This window comes from Ruditapes philippinarum, unplaced genomic scaffold, assembly GCF_026571515.1.
Source record: "Ruditapes philippinarum isolate M1 unplaced genomic scaffold, ASM2657151v2 ctg9030_1_1_1_1, whole genome shotgun sequence".
Classification (NCBI taxonomy): Eukaryota; Metazoa; Mollusca; class Bivalvia; order Venerida; family Veneridae; genus Ruditapes; species Ruditapes philippinarum.
The window spans coordinates 21738-39216 of record NW_026859694.1 but is presented as its reverse complement, the minus strand read 5'-3'; the positions used below and the strand labels follow the sequence as shown (position 1 = coordinate 39216).

Here is a 17479-nt window from a genome sequence, read left to right as displayed (position 1 = left end):
GGTTGGCCTTTTGACGTCATATTTCCTTAATTCATATTCAAAAGCGGCCCAAGAAAGCGCATGTGCAAAATTTATGCAAAATTAATGACTATTTTTTACAAACGCGGTTCTATGAAGCACTATATATATATGTTAGTAAGTGTTTTACAGAAATAAGAAACATTCTCCGATCGCTATCGCCTCCGTCCAAGTTTCTGATTTCGATAGAACAGCATGGATGAACACTAATCTATACATAGATATTTGAAACTTGGGATCAAGTATAACTTTTTGATGACACTTTACAAACCACAAAAAGTGGGATACCTAGTCTCTATTTCGTGTATGATATGCAAGAAAACATATCAATCGTGATTACATATCGGATTTAGATATTTCTATCCGGACAGATATTATTATGCAAACACTAAATTATATTCATTTTCTTTATTTAGTTCTACATATCCTCGATCTTATGTCTGGAAAGACCTTACCAAGAAACATTACTTTTCTATCCAAAAATAACTGATATATAAAGTAAATCCCTTAAGCAGAAGAACGCGCCATACGTAATCATTGATATTTGTGCGCCATACGTTATCATTTCCAGGAAATGCCCTGATATGAATATTAACAGCGGTTATTCTAGTCAGAATGGGCATGAATGTTTAGATGACGACATATTATAACTTTTTGTTATACAAATATCAACGAAACACTGAATTTTAGAGAAGATGCCGTACGTTACCATGATCAAACCGATGGAAAATTTTCTCGCTTCGATTCTGATGACGCGCATTTCAGATGAAGAACAGGACATAACATCATGAAATAAAATCCTTTGTGCCCGGAAAATTGTGGATAATGTTGATATATGTATCTTTACACTAGAACATTACGAATTTCAGAGAAAAAAAGGGAAAAACTTACTTTTCGACTGCACCCGCAATCTTGTTTGTTTGGGTAACGAACGGAATGATTCTCCCCCGTGATGTATGTATGTCACTGTTCCATACGTCTTTTAGAAGAACAGACTAAATCCGCATAGTAAACAACTATTAAATTTCTGAGTATTAAGCATAAATTGTATAATATAAATTAGAAAGGTTTCAATTTAATCGTTGTAGTCAGCGTTTCTCACATATATCATATATTTATATAACGGATAAAGTAAATAATGATTAGACTACAACTTTAGAAATTAGACAGTGCATACACAATGACATTATCACATAAATAAAAACAAATCTTTAATCAAAATTTGTATACACATTCTATATACAATCAATTTTCTAACATACAATGGACACTATATATTTAATTTATAACAGTAAAATTCAAGAGGTCAGCTATGACAGCATCATTAAAATAAAGCACAACAATACTTATTCGTAAAAAATGATAAATTACCATCTCATAAAACATGGGCACTTAAAAAGTTGAACAATTTGTCACTGGAAAACTGGATTTAGTATGTCATTTATTTCAACTCATTTTTTTCTTTTTAAACCAAAGTAAAACTTAAAAAAAAATTATTTCAGAATTGAAAGAAGACTCATATTTTGCATGAGCATGGCGACTTTGATAGTATTTCTGAGAAGAGAAATAAGTGCAAAATATCTTGATCACATTATAAAATATAAAAATAAATTTATAAAGCCGAAATGTGACGGAAATATCCGTTCTATGGTCATCTTAGGTGAGCTTAAAGTGAGACGTAATGGATGATGTTTTCTATAATTTATGATTTTTTTTGAAAATTGTGAACTAAACAACAGTGTGAACAGGTACAAGCTTTGCTATATAGCGGTTCTGCAGCTATAAATATCAGAGAATATAAATAGCTTGTTTTCACTGAGACAACAATTTAATGTGAAACAATCTTAATCTTAAGACTTAGAAAGTCAATTCCAATTTAGAATGTCTCATAATCCTTATTAAAATAAAGATCTCGGAAATGACGAGAAACGAAATCTAAGTGATTGCGATTTCTTTAAGCCAACTTTGAACCTATTAAGCATTTTCCAACTTTATCTTTGACAAATACGATTCTTAAATCGATTTTTAAACACTTATGCTTTCATCTCCTTAACGATGCTTTGTTTTTTATTGTTTTTTTTTTTCATTATCCTTATAATTCAATTTTGACCATGTTTGATCATTTTGCGAGTTTGCCGATGATGAGTTAAATTTTGAGTAAGATTCAAAGAAGTTGTTTCATCATTGAATATCGCCGCTCATGTTTTGGTAAATCAACAGCCCTGCAAAACTTTCTATTAATATTCTGAATTTCATGGTTAACGGTTTGCATATTATTGGTTATGCTGTGAATGTCACTACCAAATGTTTGTACACGTGTTTCTAAATTTTCTATTTTATTTTGGAAATTTGAAAATTCTCTTTCAGTGTCAAAACTTTTTAAGCAAGGTACATCAAGTTCTGCTAAAATAGGGACGATAGGTGTGACGACTACTGTCCCGTATGATGTACCTCCCTCTACAATCCCTATACATTTATTTTGTGAATTTTTCTCAACAACGAACACAGGCGCACCTGAATCGCCATTGTCAGCAAACGGAATGCCATTTTCAGGAGCTTTAACTTCAATTTGCTTAAACAGTTGTATCGGGGCATATCCATGAACAAGTGAGGATGCATCCAACGATTTTACTGAGGTAGTATCAAATTTTATTATTCCATGACGTAATTCGGTTTTTGATCCAAATTTTATGACTTTAGCATCCTCCTTCTTATTCAGTCTGTCGGTGCTACACATCCGCCAACTGTCGTATTTAATACTTGTAGCACTATTTGATCCTGTGAAAAGAAGCCAACAACAATTTGATAGTTAGTATATAATAAATGTGTTCATTAGTTAACAGTGAATATTAAATCGAACTGGTACATCTTTGAATAATAATTTGAGGTCATATATTTCATCAAATAATAATTAACACATATTAACACATATTTCACGTAATATACAAATAATTTGCTTTTTACATTTCATTTTTCAATTTCAGTCACCAAAAGAAGTGAGCAAATTTCAATCATGCAAACGTTGAAAAGTAGTTAAAATTAGATGTTTTATTTTCTTACAATGGAGAATAACGGAATCATAAAGAAGGCAAAAAAACGACAAAATTGAAAAAGCTGCAGGCTCAATTCAGATTGTTCATTGACGGTGTTACAGCCAACGTCAAAACTGGAAGTTGATTTCAATCCAAAACATAGAGACAAAGATGCTATATGAAGGCGTTTATTCCTCTGCCACATTCAACAGATTTATACATGTAGTATAGAAATATAAATATTGGTCAATAAAACTTTTCAAATTATTTTAAGAAACAATAATTACAGACAGGAACGTACATGGACAACTGATATTACCTGTCTCATCGGGAAAACTTGGAGATTTGGGATGCCTGTCCGTGATTTTGAACAAAGCTACATCCATTCCATAATTTTCGTCTGAACCTTTTTTGTAAATAACTTGAAACAGTGTGTGTCCTAATACAGATCGTTTGTCAGCAGGCTGATATACCATTTTTGCAACATTCTATGTAATGGCCATTTAAACGTACCGCTATGATTTATTTTCCAGTTGAGTCATCTCCCAACGTGTTAAAAGAACATGTGCACATGTCATCCACAGATTCCAAATTGAGGATGATCTATGAAAAACCCAAGAGTTCCTTCAAGAATATCTCCACCTATTTGACTTCCCATTTTAACAGGATCAAGCAGGTCTTTGGCAGTACGTCCGAATGGAATAAAGGCACCTTCTCTAACATCAACTGGAATACTGTCATAATTTGTTTTAAATGGTTCTTCATCAATTGGAATGTAATTCTTTTTCTGGACGTAAAGGACAATAACAATTTTCAGGCAGCAAATTCCAGGAAGCGCCAAATCCTCTTGATCTATTTGGGACATGCAGATATAATTGACAGATACTTGTGCTCTTCATCAAATCTTCAGAGTGTTTTGAAAATGCAGGTCTGAAGATTTTCATAGGATTCTTCATCTAATTTCGCAGCATGTGAAGCCTGTTGCTTAATTACCTCAGAGCCTTCTAAGCTAAAATCGTCAGCGTATTGTTTGACAAATGAATATTGGATCAATTTCTCTAAACGTACAGACTCTTTACTTTTGTTACCTTCTGAATTTGTGCTTCACAGTTATTACAAAAGTTATTCTTTGCGGTTTTCAATTGTATACGCAGCCCAAACATATGCAATAGCGACATGTTTTGATTTGATATATTCACAAATTGCCTTGCATGTGACGATTATCGCTTTGGATTTCCTCCCAAAAATCTGACACATCTCATCAAGTATTCTTTGTCTTGGCAGCCTCCCTGATTCAATTAATGTTTTAATGTTTTTTACTTTCCCCGAACAGAGAAAAGGATCTAACTCTTCATCGTCATCACCTAGAAAAACGTCTTCGTCTTTAAAATGGTAAAAATTTTCATCCTTAATATGGGCTTTACACCATGTGTTTACGAGATCTTTTGAAAAAGATGTTTTCCCAAATCCTGCGGCCGCTGATACATATATTTCCTGTGAAACCTTTTTACTGGGTGTAGACAGGTCCTGTAACGACTTGACTCTAGTTGTCTCTTTCCTTCCACCTGGCAGATAAGTTTGTATGTCAATTTCTGGCATAATGTAGAACCCAGCTAGAGGGGTATGTGAATCATCTGTGAGTGGGGAAAGAGGAACTGTACTCTGATTGGTGTTGTACCATGTTATAAGTTCATCCTTCAGTTCTGAAATAGAAATAATTGACATTTTTTTTTAATTCATTCACTTATTTCAATGTTTTCTTATGAAAACACCAAAACAGACATTTGGTTTACTTTTTTTGAAGATCTAGATCTACTTTAAGCACTCATTTGAATGAAGTTCTAATCACTGATAAAAGATGTCAACTAAAGGGAAAGAAAACAAATTTCTAAAAACTAAGATAACCAAGCATACAAATATTTGAAATAAATTCTTACAAATCTATTTCTTATTTTCAGTCGCGTAGCAGACGAACAATTTGTACCTATAATATTTAACTAAAAAGTTATTCATTCAAATGTTTTAAAATACCTTTTTGTTGTATGCGCTATGCATTAATCATTTTTTGCTATTTAAATCTATAAATTTAATTTGTTGTAGAACTGCGACTTAACTTAATTTAAAATGCACCTAGCTGCACTAGATAAACTGTAAAAAACATTTAACTATAAATAGTACAAGAGACGATGAGCACTGTATTGTCAATGATTCACACCCGTTAACCAGCTGCGCGTAGAATATCATTTTGCGAGGAGAACAGCTTTGCATGAGTTGCAATAGGGTACATCTGAAATAAATTGCTTCAAAGTGTATGAAAGTGGTGATCATAGAAATATGGTGTACCATTTGGGTCATTGCCTGTGTTCAAAACGAAGGGATGCAAACATATAAGGACAAAAACGCTTAAACCAGATGGGATGAAAATGTTAAAAAACAAACATGAGAAAGTACCATGATCACGGTGGTATCACATCTGGCATACGTGTATATTTTTGATCCAGCCCATATGGATATCAAATTTTAGCATAGGTTAAATATATATCTTTTATGACAAAGGAAAGTGACAAAATCTTTATAAAAGTATCGTATAATATATTTTACACACTATTTTATAAACGAACTCACTGTTCAATAACTTGCGAGCCAATACAATTCAATACGTACCCTGTTTTGCGAGTACAAGCACATGTTACTTCCGATCACTGTACCTCACTTTACTTTGTATCTTTCTTGCGAGTACAAGAAGTAGACTGGTATATTTACTGTTTAAATTCAAATGGATATTCATCACTTCATTTCTCCACAAGTGTATATATTTGATAGATCTCCACTTACAGGCACAATTATTTTCTTATTGATTGTCATAAATTGTGAAAGAAGTATAAAAATAGATCTATCTTATAAAAACTTTCCTCAAAAGAAATATGCTTCTATTGTGTAGAGTAAACAATGCGAACTCAAATGAAGATTGGTATAAAAATGGTAAACTTGGTATGAAAATGGTAAACTTCAATCGATTTATTATTTTGACAGCAAATTGTAATTGTTTCATAATCAACACATCAACATATCGGTAATTAAGATATACTTTGTAGTGATTTATAATGGGTCAGTTGAACAGAAGTAACATGTTACAAGTCGATATTATGTTTCAGTTATTTTCGTATGATAATCACTCATTATTTACAAAATAAATATGATCTATTACCGCAACAATCCCAGTCAAATACTTGCTATTGTACTTATGTGTGGTATGAATTGGAAATAATTTTACTGTAAAAAGTGGCAAGTGCGTTTTTATACTTCCTCAAACTTAATTTTATAACTCTACACCGGCATAATTAAGTTACGATACAGAATATTTTAACCTATAAGTTAGTGGTTTGCTTTAAAGATTAAGGTAGATATGAAAATGTTTATTACATATCTACTTATGAAAAAGGCGGCAGGTATTTTCTTTATCAATCAAAATTGATCTTTTCGAAACATTGGATGATTGTTGATATCATGTATATTTGTTGATGGCATACTATGTTCGTTATTTTGTTTATCGTATGTCCTCATCGACTTTAAAGTCTATTGGAATAAAATAAAATGTCTACTGTCTCTAATCAATATCGTTATATACTAAATGTCTTTTATCTCTATTGTTATGGATGGTATTATTCAAACTCGACTTTTATTCCGAATATAAGGTTAAATAACAGAATGGTATACAAAAGTATAAAACATTGATTGCTTTATGGATATCCATATTTATGTTGATGGTTTATTTTTTCATGCACACATGGATCTTCTCAGCACATATGGAGCTCGAATGGAATTACTTTGTTTTTAGCCAAAATCAATATGTAATAAGGGTTTGTTTGAATTTAAAAGTTTTTTTGACAAATATTTTTCCAGATAAATGTATCATTTGGTGTTGGTTTTGACTTACTGATCTTTGTGCAAAATTCAAAATTTTACATCATTCGCGCACTTGGTTTTTCCAGAATAATTATTCAAATTGTAAAAATATGACTTTAAATGAAAAGCGTTTGAACTTTTTTCACGCAAATCGGGTTAAGAAAAGCATAAAAATACAATTACAATTTATCTCAAAGTATATTTCTTAAATATCTTTGCATATATTTCTGTTTAAAGTGCTCCAGCTCATTTATGTAAGGAATCCAAATGTTATGTTTTAGACTTTTAAACCTCAGTAGAGTCCCTTTAAACATCGTTTAGTGGTATGACTTCTTAAAAATTCTGAATTATGCGTCCGTTTACACCAGAACCCACGACGGAAAGAATAGTTCGAGGAAAACTGCACGAAAATCCAAAAGAATTCCATTCATTAAGAATTTAAAGATACACACGATCGTGTCCGGACTGTAACTTTGTAACTAACTGTACGATTTTAAAGATTTGCCACGAATATCTACCACATTAAGACGACGTGTTGTGTCCAAGGCCAGTGTCACTACCTTAAAGGTCAAGGTCACACTAAGAGGTTGAAGGTAAACATTCATGTCCAGGCTGTAACTTTATCACGCATTGAAGGATGTTACGAAACCACTTAGCACAAATGGCCTGTACACTAAACTTTGTGTCGCGTGATAAAAATGTGTCTCTTCTTCTAAAGTTAATGTCACACTCGGAGTTTGTAGATCATTGAATCCACTATATAATTGCAAAATTTACTTGTGTCTGAACTCTAGATGTCTTCTACTTTTAAATTGATGTCATTCATGTTTAATACTTACATGCCTTTGGAGGTTGACTTTTTAGAGTACCGTTATGGGTCATTTTGGTGAAGGTCAATATCATCAATGCCAATGTCCTTTCAGTTTTAGTGGAGTTTGGAGACACTGGATTAAAGGTCAAGGTCATGTTACATGTGATATGGCGACAATAGCTTTATTGGTAAAGGAATAATTCATGTGACCCTCCGTTTCAGGTACAAGCGGACAAGCAGAGTAAATTCACTGACGTTCATTTCGTCAACTGGATAATTGCTGTACATGAAAGAATCCATTGATTGGCAGGATCCCACAGTAGTAAGGAGCAAGTGTGTAAATGAGCTTAACCACTCGACCACGGGCGCAATGAAATTATTATATATTCATGCCTTAATGCATAACCGGGAATACATTTAGCCACAGGCACGAGTATCGGACCTGGGAAGAAAAATATGACCAGATAGATAAAAAAAAACCCTGTGTTCACCTGAAAGTGTCAATAAACCCAAAAAATTGTAAAATATGCCCCCTTTAAAAATATACTATAAGAAGACCGGAAACTCCAGATTCGAGCCTACGAGCAAGGAATTTATTTCACGGGCCGTTGTGAAAACAATTGTCCAGACAATGAAAAAAAATCACTAGATTATGTTTGTATTAGCTACCAAACGAGTCGACCCCAAGCCTCTAGCCCTTCCCGTTCATGAAATATCTATCAGGAAACGAGCGCATTTGTGCAAAAAATCCTTTGTAGACAAAATTAAGTGATTTTGACACGTACTCAGCTGACAAATTCGGATTTCCAAAGAAAACTAATTTTTTAGACATGCAATCAAACGCATGAGACAAAATATCAAAATACCGTTATCCAAATTGTTGATTTCTGTTAAAAAAAATGTTTGAAGTTATTTTTTACAAATTAACTTGAAATAGTATAGTCAATTTTTAATGGGCAAGATATTTTGGCAATTTACCTCGCGGCTATATGGACAACGCCATTTTTGTTCTTTATTTCCTACTCAGTATTATTTTCCCAGGGTTAAAATTAAAAACTAATTATGAAAGGTCGCCGATGATTGGCTGTGTGAAAACTCACCAGGAATGATTTCGTATACGGCACGGTCAAATCTAAAAGCGGGGCGATATGAAGAGCTGATTTTAATCAGATTGCCCTATGTGGTCCCTCAATTTAGGTTTGCTTACTATTCTGACATAGTCAGTCTGTTCGGAGCTAGCTAAAGGTGAAAATGATGAATAACTTCAATTTCAAACGTACTAAAAAGATAAAACTTCTTCAATTTAATCAATCTTTGCGTTCCAAATTGCTTTATTTATATGGTGTGGTCTTAACGGAACACCGTAAAAAGTGACATAAAAGAAGAACCAGTTTATATTGGACATTTGGATATATTCGGGAATATACATAAATGTCTAAAATATTGTCACAAGTTATATATCAGCATGCATATATAAAACTCGTTTGTGCAACAAATAACCTAGTAATTTGGGTTAATTCAATTGCTTTATTTTCAAATACCTCCAGTAAAGATAAACAAAACAATATAGGGCATGGATGGCATTTATGCAAAATAAATAAACAAATGAAATAAAAATATACAGTGTTTTTTTTTCTGATCGCTAATTTGTAAATTTGTTAGGGTCAATGATATCTGGTAGATGTAAATGGGTGTCGCCTACAATTTACTGAACAGCTGTTTTTTCCGCAATCAAATCTTCTACCGGCAACAGGCTATTCTACGCGCAACATAAATATTGTCCAATAGTATTGTGGATGTATCTATACAGCTCTGCCAACAAATCAACATTAAAATTGATTTTCCGTTGTTAAATGTTATACAAAATGGTGTCACTTTTAAATGGCTGGTTTATTTAAATGGAGAAGCATCTGAAAGAATTAGAAACTCTCAGAGGGTTCATGAAACAATTTCAAAACACGTTACTAGGGCTCATGTGGAAAGCTTTGCCGAAGAAAGGCAACACAATCTTTGTTTTGGACTTGGACTTATTTTCAAATGTTTATCAAAATGGGTGTGGTCGGACATCGGCATGACCATTAAGAATACCCGACCCTTTTGAGATTATGGCGGACTGTCAAATTGTATAACATTTTTTCTTCAATATGTCTGGTCATATTATCTAAGACAAAATTGCATAAAAAACTCTTTGAGTCTCGGTATAATTAAAAAACCTTCCATTGCCCTCAAGTTTTGAGATATGTTATAAATTTCGACGACCACCATCATCTTCATGATCACCAGCAACTAAGCAATCATTATTTTGATCACCATTATAATGATAAATAGAAGTAAATATTTTATAAGATTGATGATAAATGTCATGAATGTAATAAGCATATGAAGTTTTTGGTAAAAACATTCATAACTGTCCGATATGATTGAAATAAGACAATAATTTGTTTTTTAATGATTTGAAAAAAATATATATTATTTATCGTTTTATTTTAAACTTTTCATGATATAATTTTGTTCAGTTTTATAATACACACATACAAAATATCAAAAATCTCGAAATAAACTCAAAGTTGAGATTTACCTTTCCTAGTTTCTTCCTTTAATTTCAATTCTTGTATTTGTTTATCAAGTTTGCACGTCTTTTTGTTAAATTCATCAATACTCTGTGCATGCTTTCTCGTGGTTTGATCTTGCACTCTCAGAGTACATTTAATCTTCTCCTCCTCCATTTTCAACAGTTTTAAATCTGCTTCTACCCCCTTTTCTAACATTTTCCAACTGTCTATGGCATTCTGAACCCTTATCTCCGCAAATGGATCAAGTGGATTCACTTTAAAGTCATCAATTATCTTTTGCAGGCCTGGTATGGGAGACACCGCCGTGTTCAACCTCAAAAGAACCTGAAAAGACATAGTAAATACCATCAATTTCGTCAATATTTCATATAAAATAAGATACCAAAACAGAAACGTATATATTAAAAAAGTAAATAGTTAATATATGTACGTAAAAATATGTTAAAATTATTTTTACCTCTTTTAATACTTCCAGATATACAGTAAGAGAAGCTCAATATGAAAATAATGTTGATGTTTAGAAACAAGTATGGAACAAGTATAGAAGATACACTTAACATATATTGTTTTTGTGCAATGAAAACGAAAAGTAAATTGACTATTGACCTGGAACAAATAGTAAATTTCTACTTGAAATGATTTAGCAGAGAGAATGACGTAACCTGAAACAATACATGTTTTCAATACATCTGCGGATGTTTCAAAATTCAAAATTTTACCAGATCATGTTAAATATTGAATTCTGCTTAAGCCGGTGCTAGGGAGCGTGGACGGTAGTGTGCACTTGACAGTACCGTCCATTAACAGGCTCACTAAAACAAAGCCTATAACATTTTCAGTTTTGTCGTGTTGGGCTTTCTTTAGGATCCTTATTTCTCTCTATTTTATCGTCACAAAAGCGTTGTTTGTGCCGTGTGGAGGCTGTTAAAAATCGCCCCGTACATTCAATCAGGGATGTTATATTACCGATCCGTAAAGATCGTTCAGCACGACATTATTGTTGTGCTTGTGGTATTTTAGTTTTTTCTATTCTGCATCTTTCTTGTTGAGTGGTTCCAGTATACCTCACTTGAATACTGTTGAATCACCCTCAGGATATGTGGCCTGCTTTTTAAATTTGTCTTTTGACGTCATTTATGTGATATCTAGGCTTCATAACCTCAGACCCCCTTTCAAAATTCCATTTTAATTAGTTCCGCCCATTGTTATCTTGTTTAGGGCACACGCATTTCTTACTGGGACCATAGGGCCTTTTCAGGAATACACTAACTTTAAACTTAAAGGGTTCCATGTAACCCCATATGAACACATCTGCGGGTTTTTCATGTTTTTTAAATGTTGAATTCTGCTTTTAAAAAAATCGTTGTTTTGGGGGGGTGGAGGGGAGTTTGCCTTTTCAGTACCCTCCATGAACAGGGTCAATCAAACCCAGCCTGCAACATTTCCCGTTTTTCGTGTTGGCTTCTTAAGGGGTTTTTTTTTATCTCTTTTTTTTTATCTTGAATTATACCCGGAACGATATTTTTTAAGGTTGACTCAATGCTAAAACTATGTCACATAACCGCTCCGACGCGCCGAAAGTTGGATACTGACGGGTTTTTCGGTGTATCATTAATTATTTTTAGAAATTAATGTGCGATTCGGAGATTAATCTGTCGATCGGCGCATCGCCCTCTTAAATAGCGTTTTTATCAGTGAGGTGCCGGCCAGTTTCTTTTTCTACTAAATTATTTCAGATCGATAGGTGGAATTTTTGGTGTTTTTTTTAGAAGTGTCAACCTCGGTGCCTTATCGCCGGTGTTCGCCCAACTACAACCGATTTTGTATACATCGCCTAAGTTTGTGATTTTTCCGACTCTTTCTCCGACGTCAATTGATACAAATTTAGGCGGGCCTAGACAAGCATTGATTGGCAGTAGCATGTCCTTTGCCCGACGAATAATCTCCTTCTTCTCTATGATGCTGCGCCGACGGCTTTTTGTTTTGTTTGATTTTAGTTTGGCAACAACACGCGGGCATTTCAATATTTTATCAGACTCGAATGATGCCTAGTCGCCGATCAAAGGAAAAAGCCGTCGCCGGAGCTACGTACGTGACTGCTACACAAACACCCCATACACACACACAAACACGCACACAAACACCCACTCGTCGTTCAGTGGCTATTTCCCACCAAAGACCAAAACATTTGGGGGTTACCCATTCTTATGACTCTTCTATAATGAATTTTCAGTTGGAACACTATGGTAAAGTGCAATGGCTGTAAAAATGTAAAAATAATTTATCTTAGTTCCACGATCAAAGATAATAAGACATAAGAAAATAAAAAAGTTCATATGGTCTGTCTAACCTGTTCGATCTCCGTCCACTTTGCTTTGAAGACATTTATTGATACTTCACTTGTTGAAGATATGCAACTGAGCTAAAGAACGAGTGAATATATACATTTACATACATAACATTTACATAGCTGTAACAAAATGAAATTGATATGTAAGGCTACGCCATCATAGGTTTATTCATTTAATATAACTGTTGTAACCCATCCGTTGCAATATTACATATAATGTAACTAATACATATTTTTTCTTATAAACAATAGCAGAATAAAATATAACTATAAATTTCGTTATATAGATTACATTCAATAATTCAAAAGCTAGCTCAACAAAACCCTTAAAATGCCTATTTTTGTACATTAAAAGCACGTAAATATTATAGAGAGAGCATCGACATACGAGGCCATCTAATTTGAACGAGGGCTCGTAGTTCTCCCGAGTATAAATCAGATTGCTTTGCGTTTTGATGATCTTTCGTCAAAATAAAAAGAAAATACCTCGTTTCTGTATATTCTCAGACGAGATATATCAGCCTCAATTGAGGTATCGCCTGCTGCAGGAATTGAGTTCCATTGAAAGTTCTTGTTCAGCCCGAATGACTTGATGTTTCTTAGGAGACATATGATTAATGTGATGTCTAGGTCTGTTGTAGTTGGACCGCTGCCACCTGATGGAAACAGTAGATCATATTGTACCTGGGTAATTATTCCGCGTGATTTTAGTTTGGTTATTGTTGACCTCTCTTGTTGCAAAAATGCGCTTAGAGAAACATTTTGAAGTTTCTGATCAAAAATATTTCTTAGTATTAGTAGTCCACCGTCTATAATCAGCATTTGCAGACGAAACAGAAAGCACTGTTTCCAGTGCGTCCTTGACAATGAAGCTGGACCTGAACTGAGGGTCGCCATTTCATCCGTTATCAGATCATCACTAGTATCTGTTAGAACAGAAACAGAAACATAGTGATCGTGTAATCAATATTAAATGTCAGAATTACACTTATAATAACCTCCTTCTTAACACAATATACTAGTTATGCTTTTCAATTATTGAAAACTTTATTGAGATGAAGTAAAGTTAAAATATGAGAAAGAATCATTTAGATAAGTAAGTTAAGAAAATGAATGAATTATCAGTAAAAACATCAAAATCAGTAAAAATGTTAAGTTTAAGAAATAAATGAAGAATTAGTGAAAGTATTCACTTTAGGAAATGAATGCGAACAAATGAGAGAATCAAATGATGGTTCAGTTGGACTATTATATTACGTTTAAGAAATAAATGTAAACTAAGTGAGAATATCAAATGTATGAGTATTAAGTTAAGGAAATTAATGAAGAATTAGTACGAGTATAAAATATTGGAAAGAAATTGATTAAGTGTAGAAAATAAATGAAGAATTAGTTAGAGAATCAAATTTAGGAAGTATATGAAAAATCAGTGAGAGTATAATATTAAAGAAATTAATCAAGAATTAGCGAGATAGAAACAAAATTAGGAAATATATGAACAATAAATGAGAGTAATCAATTGATAAAATTGATAAAGAATTAGTGAGAGTATTAAATTTAGGAAATAAATGAAGAATCGATGTAAATAAATAAATTTAGTTTCGAAAATGAATAAAAAAATAGTGAAAGAATCAAATTAAAGAAATAAAGAAGGAATCAGTGAGAGTATTAAATGTAGGGAATAAATTTATGAATTACTAAGTTTATTAAATGTTAGAAATAAATATATAATTAGTCAATGTATTAAATGTAAATAAAAAAGAATTAAGAATAAGTGAGAGTATCAAATTTAGGAAATAAATGAAGATCAGCGAGAGTATTCAGTTTAGGAAATGAATGAAGAATTAGTGCGAGTATCAAGGACAAATGTAAACACGAACGTGTTTGTTTAACACAAATGTCCCCGGCTCAGATCCTTGTCAGTTACAATATTTCAAAAACTATTTACCCATTTACTGAGTCAAGGAGGGAAAATAGTAAAAAATGTAAACACAGTTATGTAACTTGACAGAGTCATGGCGTTTGTTTTGTACATGTGAAACATATTAGTTGGCAAGTTATTGCTATGACATATGATGAAGTTGAAAAATATCAACTCTATCAATATATATATATATATATATATATATATATATATATATATATATATATATATATATATATATATATATAATATAATATATATATACATGTAAATGCAGAACGGTATCTTGAACCCAGCGACCCCAAACTCCATTTGAACTTAAAGGACCACCTTCGGTACTTGTTTCTTGTAAGCATGAAACATAATGATAAAAAAAACACAAACAACAAAAGCTGTTAAAAAAGTGTAAAAAAAACTTTTTTTAACGCTTGGGACCTTGACCTAAATGACCCCTAACTCAATCTAAGGATGCAAGTTATCATCCTTTCAAATATGAAAATTTGTCAAAAATAAAGGTTGTTTTTAGCAAATGTGTAGAAATGTATAATTAGCCTTTTTGACCTTGACCCACTGACCACTAATTTTATTGAAAAGGAAAATATACAAGTTATCTGTCAACCAAACATGACAGACATCTGTCCATAAATAAAGTCGCTATCTATTTGTAGCACTGGTGACCTTTAGCCAACTGACCATTAATACAATCCAAAGGAAGAAGACCATGCAAGTTATCATCCTACCAAATATAATAAAAACATGAGTACAAAAATGAAGGCTGTATAAGCAAATGTGTAGAAATTTGAAATCCTTCACATGACCTACCGACCCTTATCTTAATTAAAAAGAAGAGTATCATGTAAATTATCTACCTACCAAATATGAAATATATCTGTCAATGCATAAAGGTTGTATGGTCAAAAGTGTAAAAATTTATTTTTAACACTGGTGACATTGACCCAACTGACTCTAACTCCATCCAAAGAAAGAATACCATGCAAGTTATCTTTCTACTAAATATGAAAAGCTACAAAAGTGTAAAATATGTAAGCTTAATGTTTAAATCAAAATAAAACTACTACATGTACTTACAATGCCAGTAATTGGTAAGCTCATTAGATTGTAACACGTGCCATCCGGCTCTGCATTTACAAACAACATCTGTACCTTTTAAAAGTCGTTCTTCCGAAAACATGTTTTCATTTGAATTGTGCTGAGAAGACTGACATTTGAAGAACACCTTCAGATGATCCGAAAGGTGCAAGCCGTTGGCGAGAATGTCTAAGACAAAAGCATAAACTTGAGAACATAAACGATTGGATGGCTCTTCCTTCTTGGAGCTAAATTTTGTAATCCAAATCTGAATGACGTGATCGAAAAAATACAAATGAATGGTATGATTTCCTTCGAGATCTAAAACTGCATATCCACAGAAAATTAAATGTTTCGCATCCGATTCTGGCAGTGCAAATCTGTTGATACAAGCTGCTAGGAGCTTGTTGAAGACAGCTGTGGGTAGAAATCGCAATTCGGTTGTCAAACACAGTTTACTGGTGGATCTACTGTCCGTGCTCTCTTTTTGAATTAACAAATCATCTGGCGGTGGTGTTTTCAGGACACACGGAGCAAAGTAGTAATCTGTTTCCTATGATATTCAACAAACAATATTGATAAATTGATAACGTGTATAGAATATTTACATATAACAGTTATCAATATAGTTATTTTATGATTTCCTGTCTGTATCTGTATCTTTACTACTTATAACTTTATCTTATTGTAATTATGATTATTGTCAACAATTAAGAAAATAACAAATTGTGTTTGTAATACAATAATCTTTAAGAAATACAACTTGAAAAACATCAAGCTATGTTCATAGAGGGAGTGTTAAGCAGGTGCGAATGGTTCCTGCCCGCCGGATCTGTAATCTTGACATACGCACTTTTGTTGTTATTATACATGTAAGAGTTCTCTATCTGTAAGTATTACCTCAGACCCTAAAGGAAATCCCCCAACCCCCTAAAATACAACCCCCAACGAAAACAAACATTTATCAGCAATGATATGAACTATTATATATTAATTATCATAAGCCATCAAATAAACCTGATTGCAACTTGCCAAATGTTTGCATAAAGTACCAGGTAAATCAGTTACAAGACACAATTTTATCTTCCAGGCTTATGCATGCACAAAACATGTGTTTTATTCTTAAGCAAATCAATGAATTTAATCTTACATTAGTTACATGTGGAAACTGGTGTGGTTTAGCGATGATTCCAAGTTTCTCCATATAATCAAGTAGAATGTCTCTGTGTTCATAAAAGACACTATACTCTTTTTGCTTCCAAATTGCATCTATAAACAAATAAATTCAAAATTTTTCATCTACTGTTAGAACATTAATGAAGTATTTGGGTCTTGATAAAGTCACACGGAAATGTCGGTTATAATTTCTGTAATAAAGTATCCTTCAAACAAATATACTTTAAGTTTACATGCAGGTATTTTTTCCAAGCCACTAAACGATTTCTTGCGTTAGTGGCCAAAACCAAAGGCATTAAACTCTATTTTGCGGCGACAAATGCAATTTTAAAAAAACCTAAAAATTTCGCAATTTTAAATTTTTCCGCATCAAGCAGACTGTTTTGTTAACATTATTCACACGAAAAATACGTAAATTTTGCGAAAATAATGCTTAAGTCAATGCTAAGATTGTATGACTTGGTAGCTTAACTCAAAACAAGCAACCCCAATTATGAGAAGCCTTTTATTCAAACCCGAGTTTTAACTAGGCAAATTTTTTATTTTGGTACCCTGTAAAAACCTGTTTTTCCCCTTTTATATCTTTTTGCCTATAAGATT

The 17479-nt window shown here is 32.7% G+C and overlaps 3 protein-coding genes across 3 annotated transcripts; all 3 read right to left on the bottom strand.

Annotated features, from left to right (window-relative positions):
* Positions 1-2182: 2182 nt before the first annotated feature.
* Positions 2183-3526, bottom strand: LOC132757540 (uncharacterized). Its single transcript, XM_060748850.1, has 2 exons — positions 3370-3526; positions 2183-2796 (listed from the first exon to the last, which is right to left on the bottom strand). The coding sequence occupies exons 1-2, from the start codon at positions 3524-3526 to the stop codon at positions 2183-2185; spliced, it is 771 nt and encodes a 256-aa protein (XP_060604833.1).
* A 631-nt stretch (positions 3527-4157) lies between these two features.
* LOC132757541 (uncharacterized) lies at positions 4158-13604 on the bottom strand. Its single transcript, XM_060748851.1, has 4 exons — positions 13177-13604; positions 12691-12762; positions 10346-10664; positions 4158-4753 (listed from the first exon to the last, which is right to left on the bottom strand). The coding sequence occupies exons 1-4, from the start codon at positions 13585-13587 to the stop codon at positions 4173-4175; spliced, it is 1383 nt and encodes a 460-aa protein (XP_060604834.1). The 5' UTR covers positions 13588-13604; the 3' UTR covers positions 4158-4172.
* Positions 13605-15689: 2085 nt separating this feature from the next.
* Positions 15690-17012, bottom strand: LOC132757539 (uncharacterized). Its single transcript, XM_060748848.1, has 2 exons — positions 16854-17012; positions 15690-16256 (listed from the first exon to the last, which is right to left on the bottom strand). Exons 1-2 carry the CDS (start codon positions 16905-16907, stop codon positions 15690-15692), a joined length of 621 nt encoding a protein of 206 aa, XP_060604831.1. The 5' UTR covers positions 16908-17012.
* Between the last annotated feature and the right edge of the window lie 467 nt (positions 17013-17479).

Bases quoted from the DNA above. Each gene is read 5' to 3' on its own strand.
- LOC132757539 (XM_060748848.1), bottom strand. From the start codon at position 16,907: ATGGAGAAACTTGGAATCATCGCTAAACCACACCAGTTTCCACATGTA. The intron at 16,257-16,853 runs GTAAGATTAAAT...TGAATATCATAG, and splicing joins AGTTTCCACATGTAACTAAT to GAAACAGATTACTACTTTGC.
- LOC132757540 (XM_060748850.1), bottom strand. From the start codon at position 3,526: ATGGTATATCAGCCTGCTGACAAACGATCTGTATTAGGACACACACTG. The intron at 2,797-3,369 runs GTAATATCAGTT...TTCTTTTCACAG, and splicing joins AAGTTTTCCCGATGAGACAG to GATCAAATAGTGCTACAAGT.
- LOC132757541 (XM_060748851.1), bottom strand. From the start codon at position 13,587: ATGGCGACCCTCAGTTCAGGTCCAGCTTCATTGTCAAGGACGCACTGG. The intron at 10,665-12,690 runs GTTAGACAGACC...ATGTCTTTTCAG, and splicing joins AGTGGACGGAGATCGAACAG to GTTCTTTTGAGGTTGAACAC. The intron at 4,754-10,345 runs GTAAATCTCAAC...TTTCTATTTCAG, and splicing joins AAAGGAAGAAACTAGGAAAG to AACTGAAGGATGAACTTATA.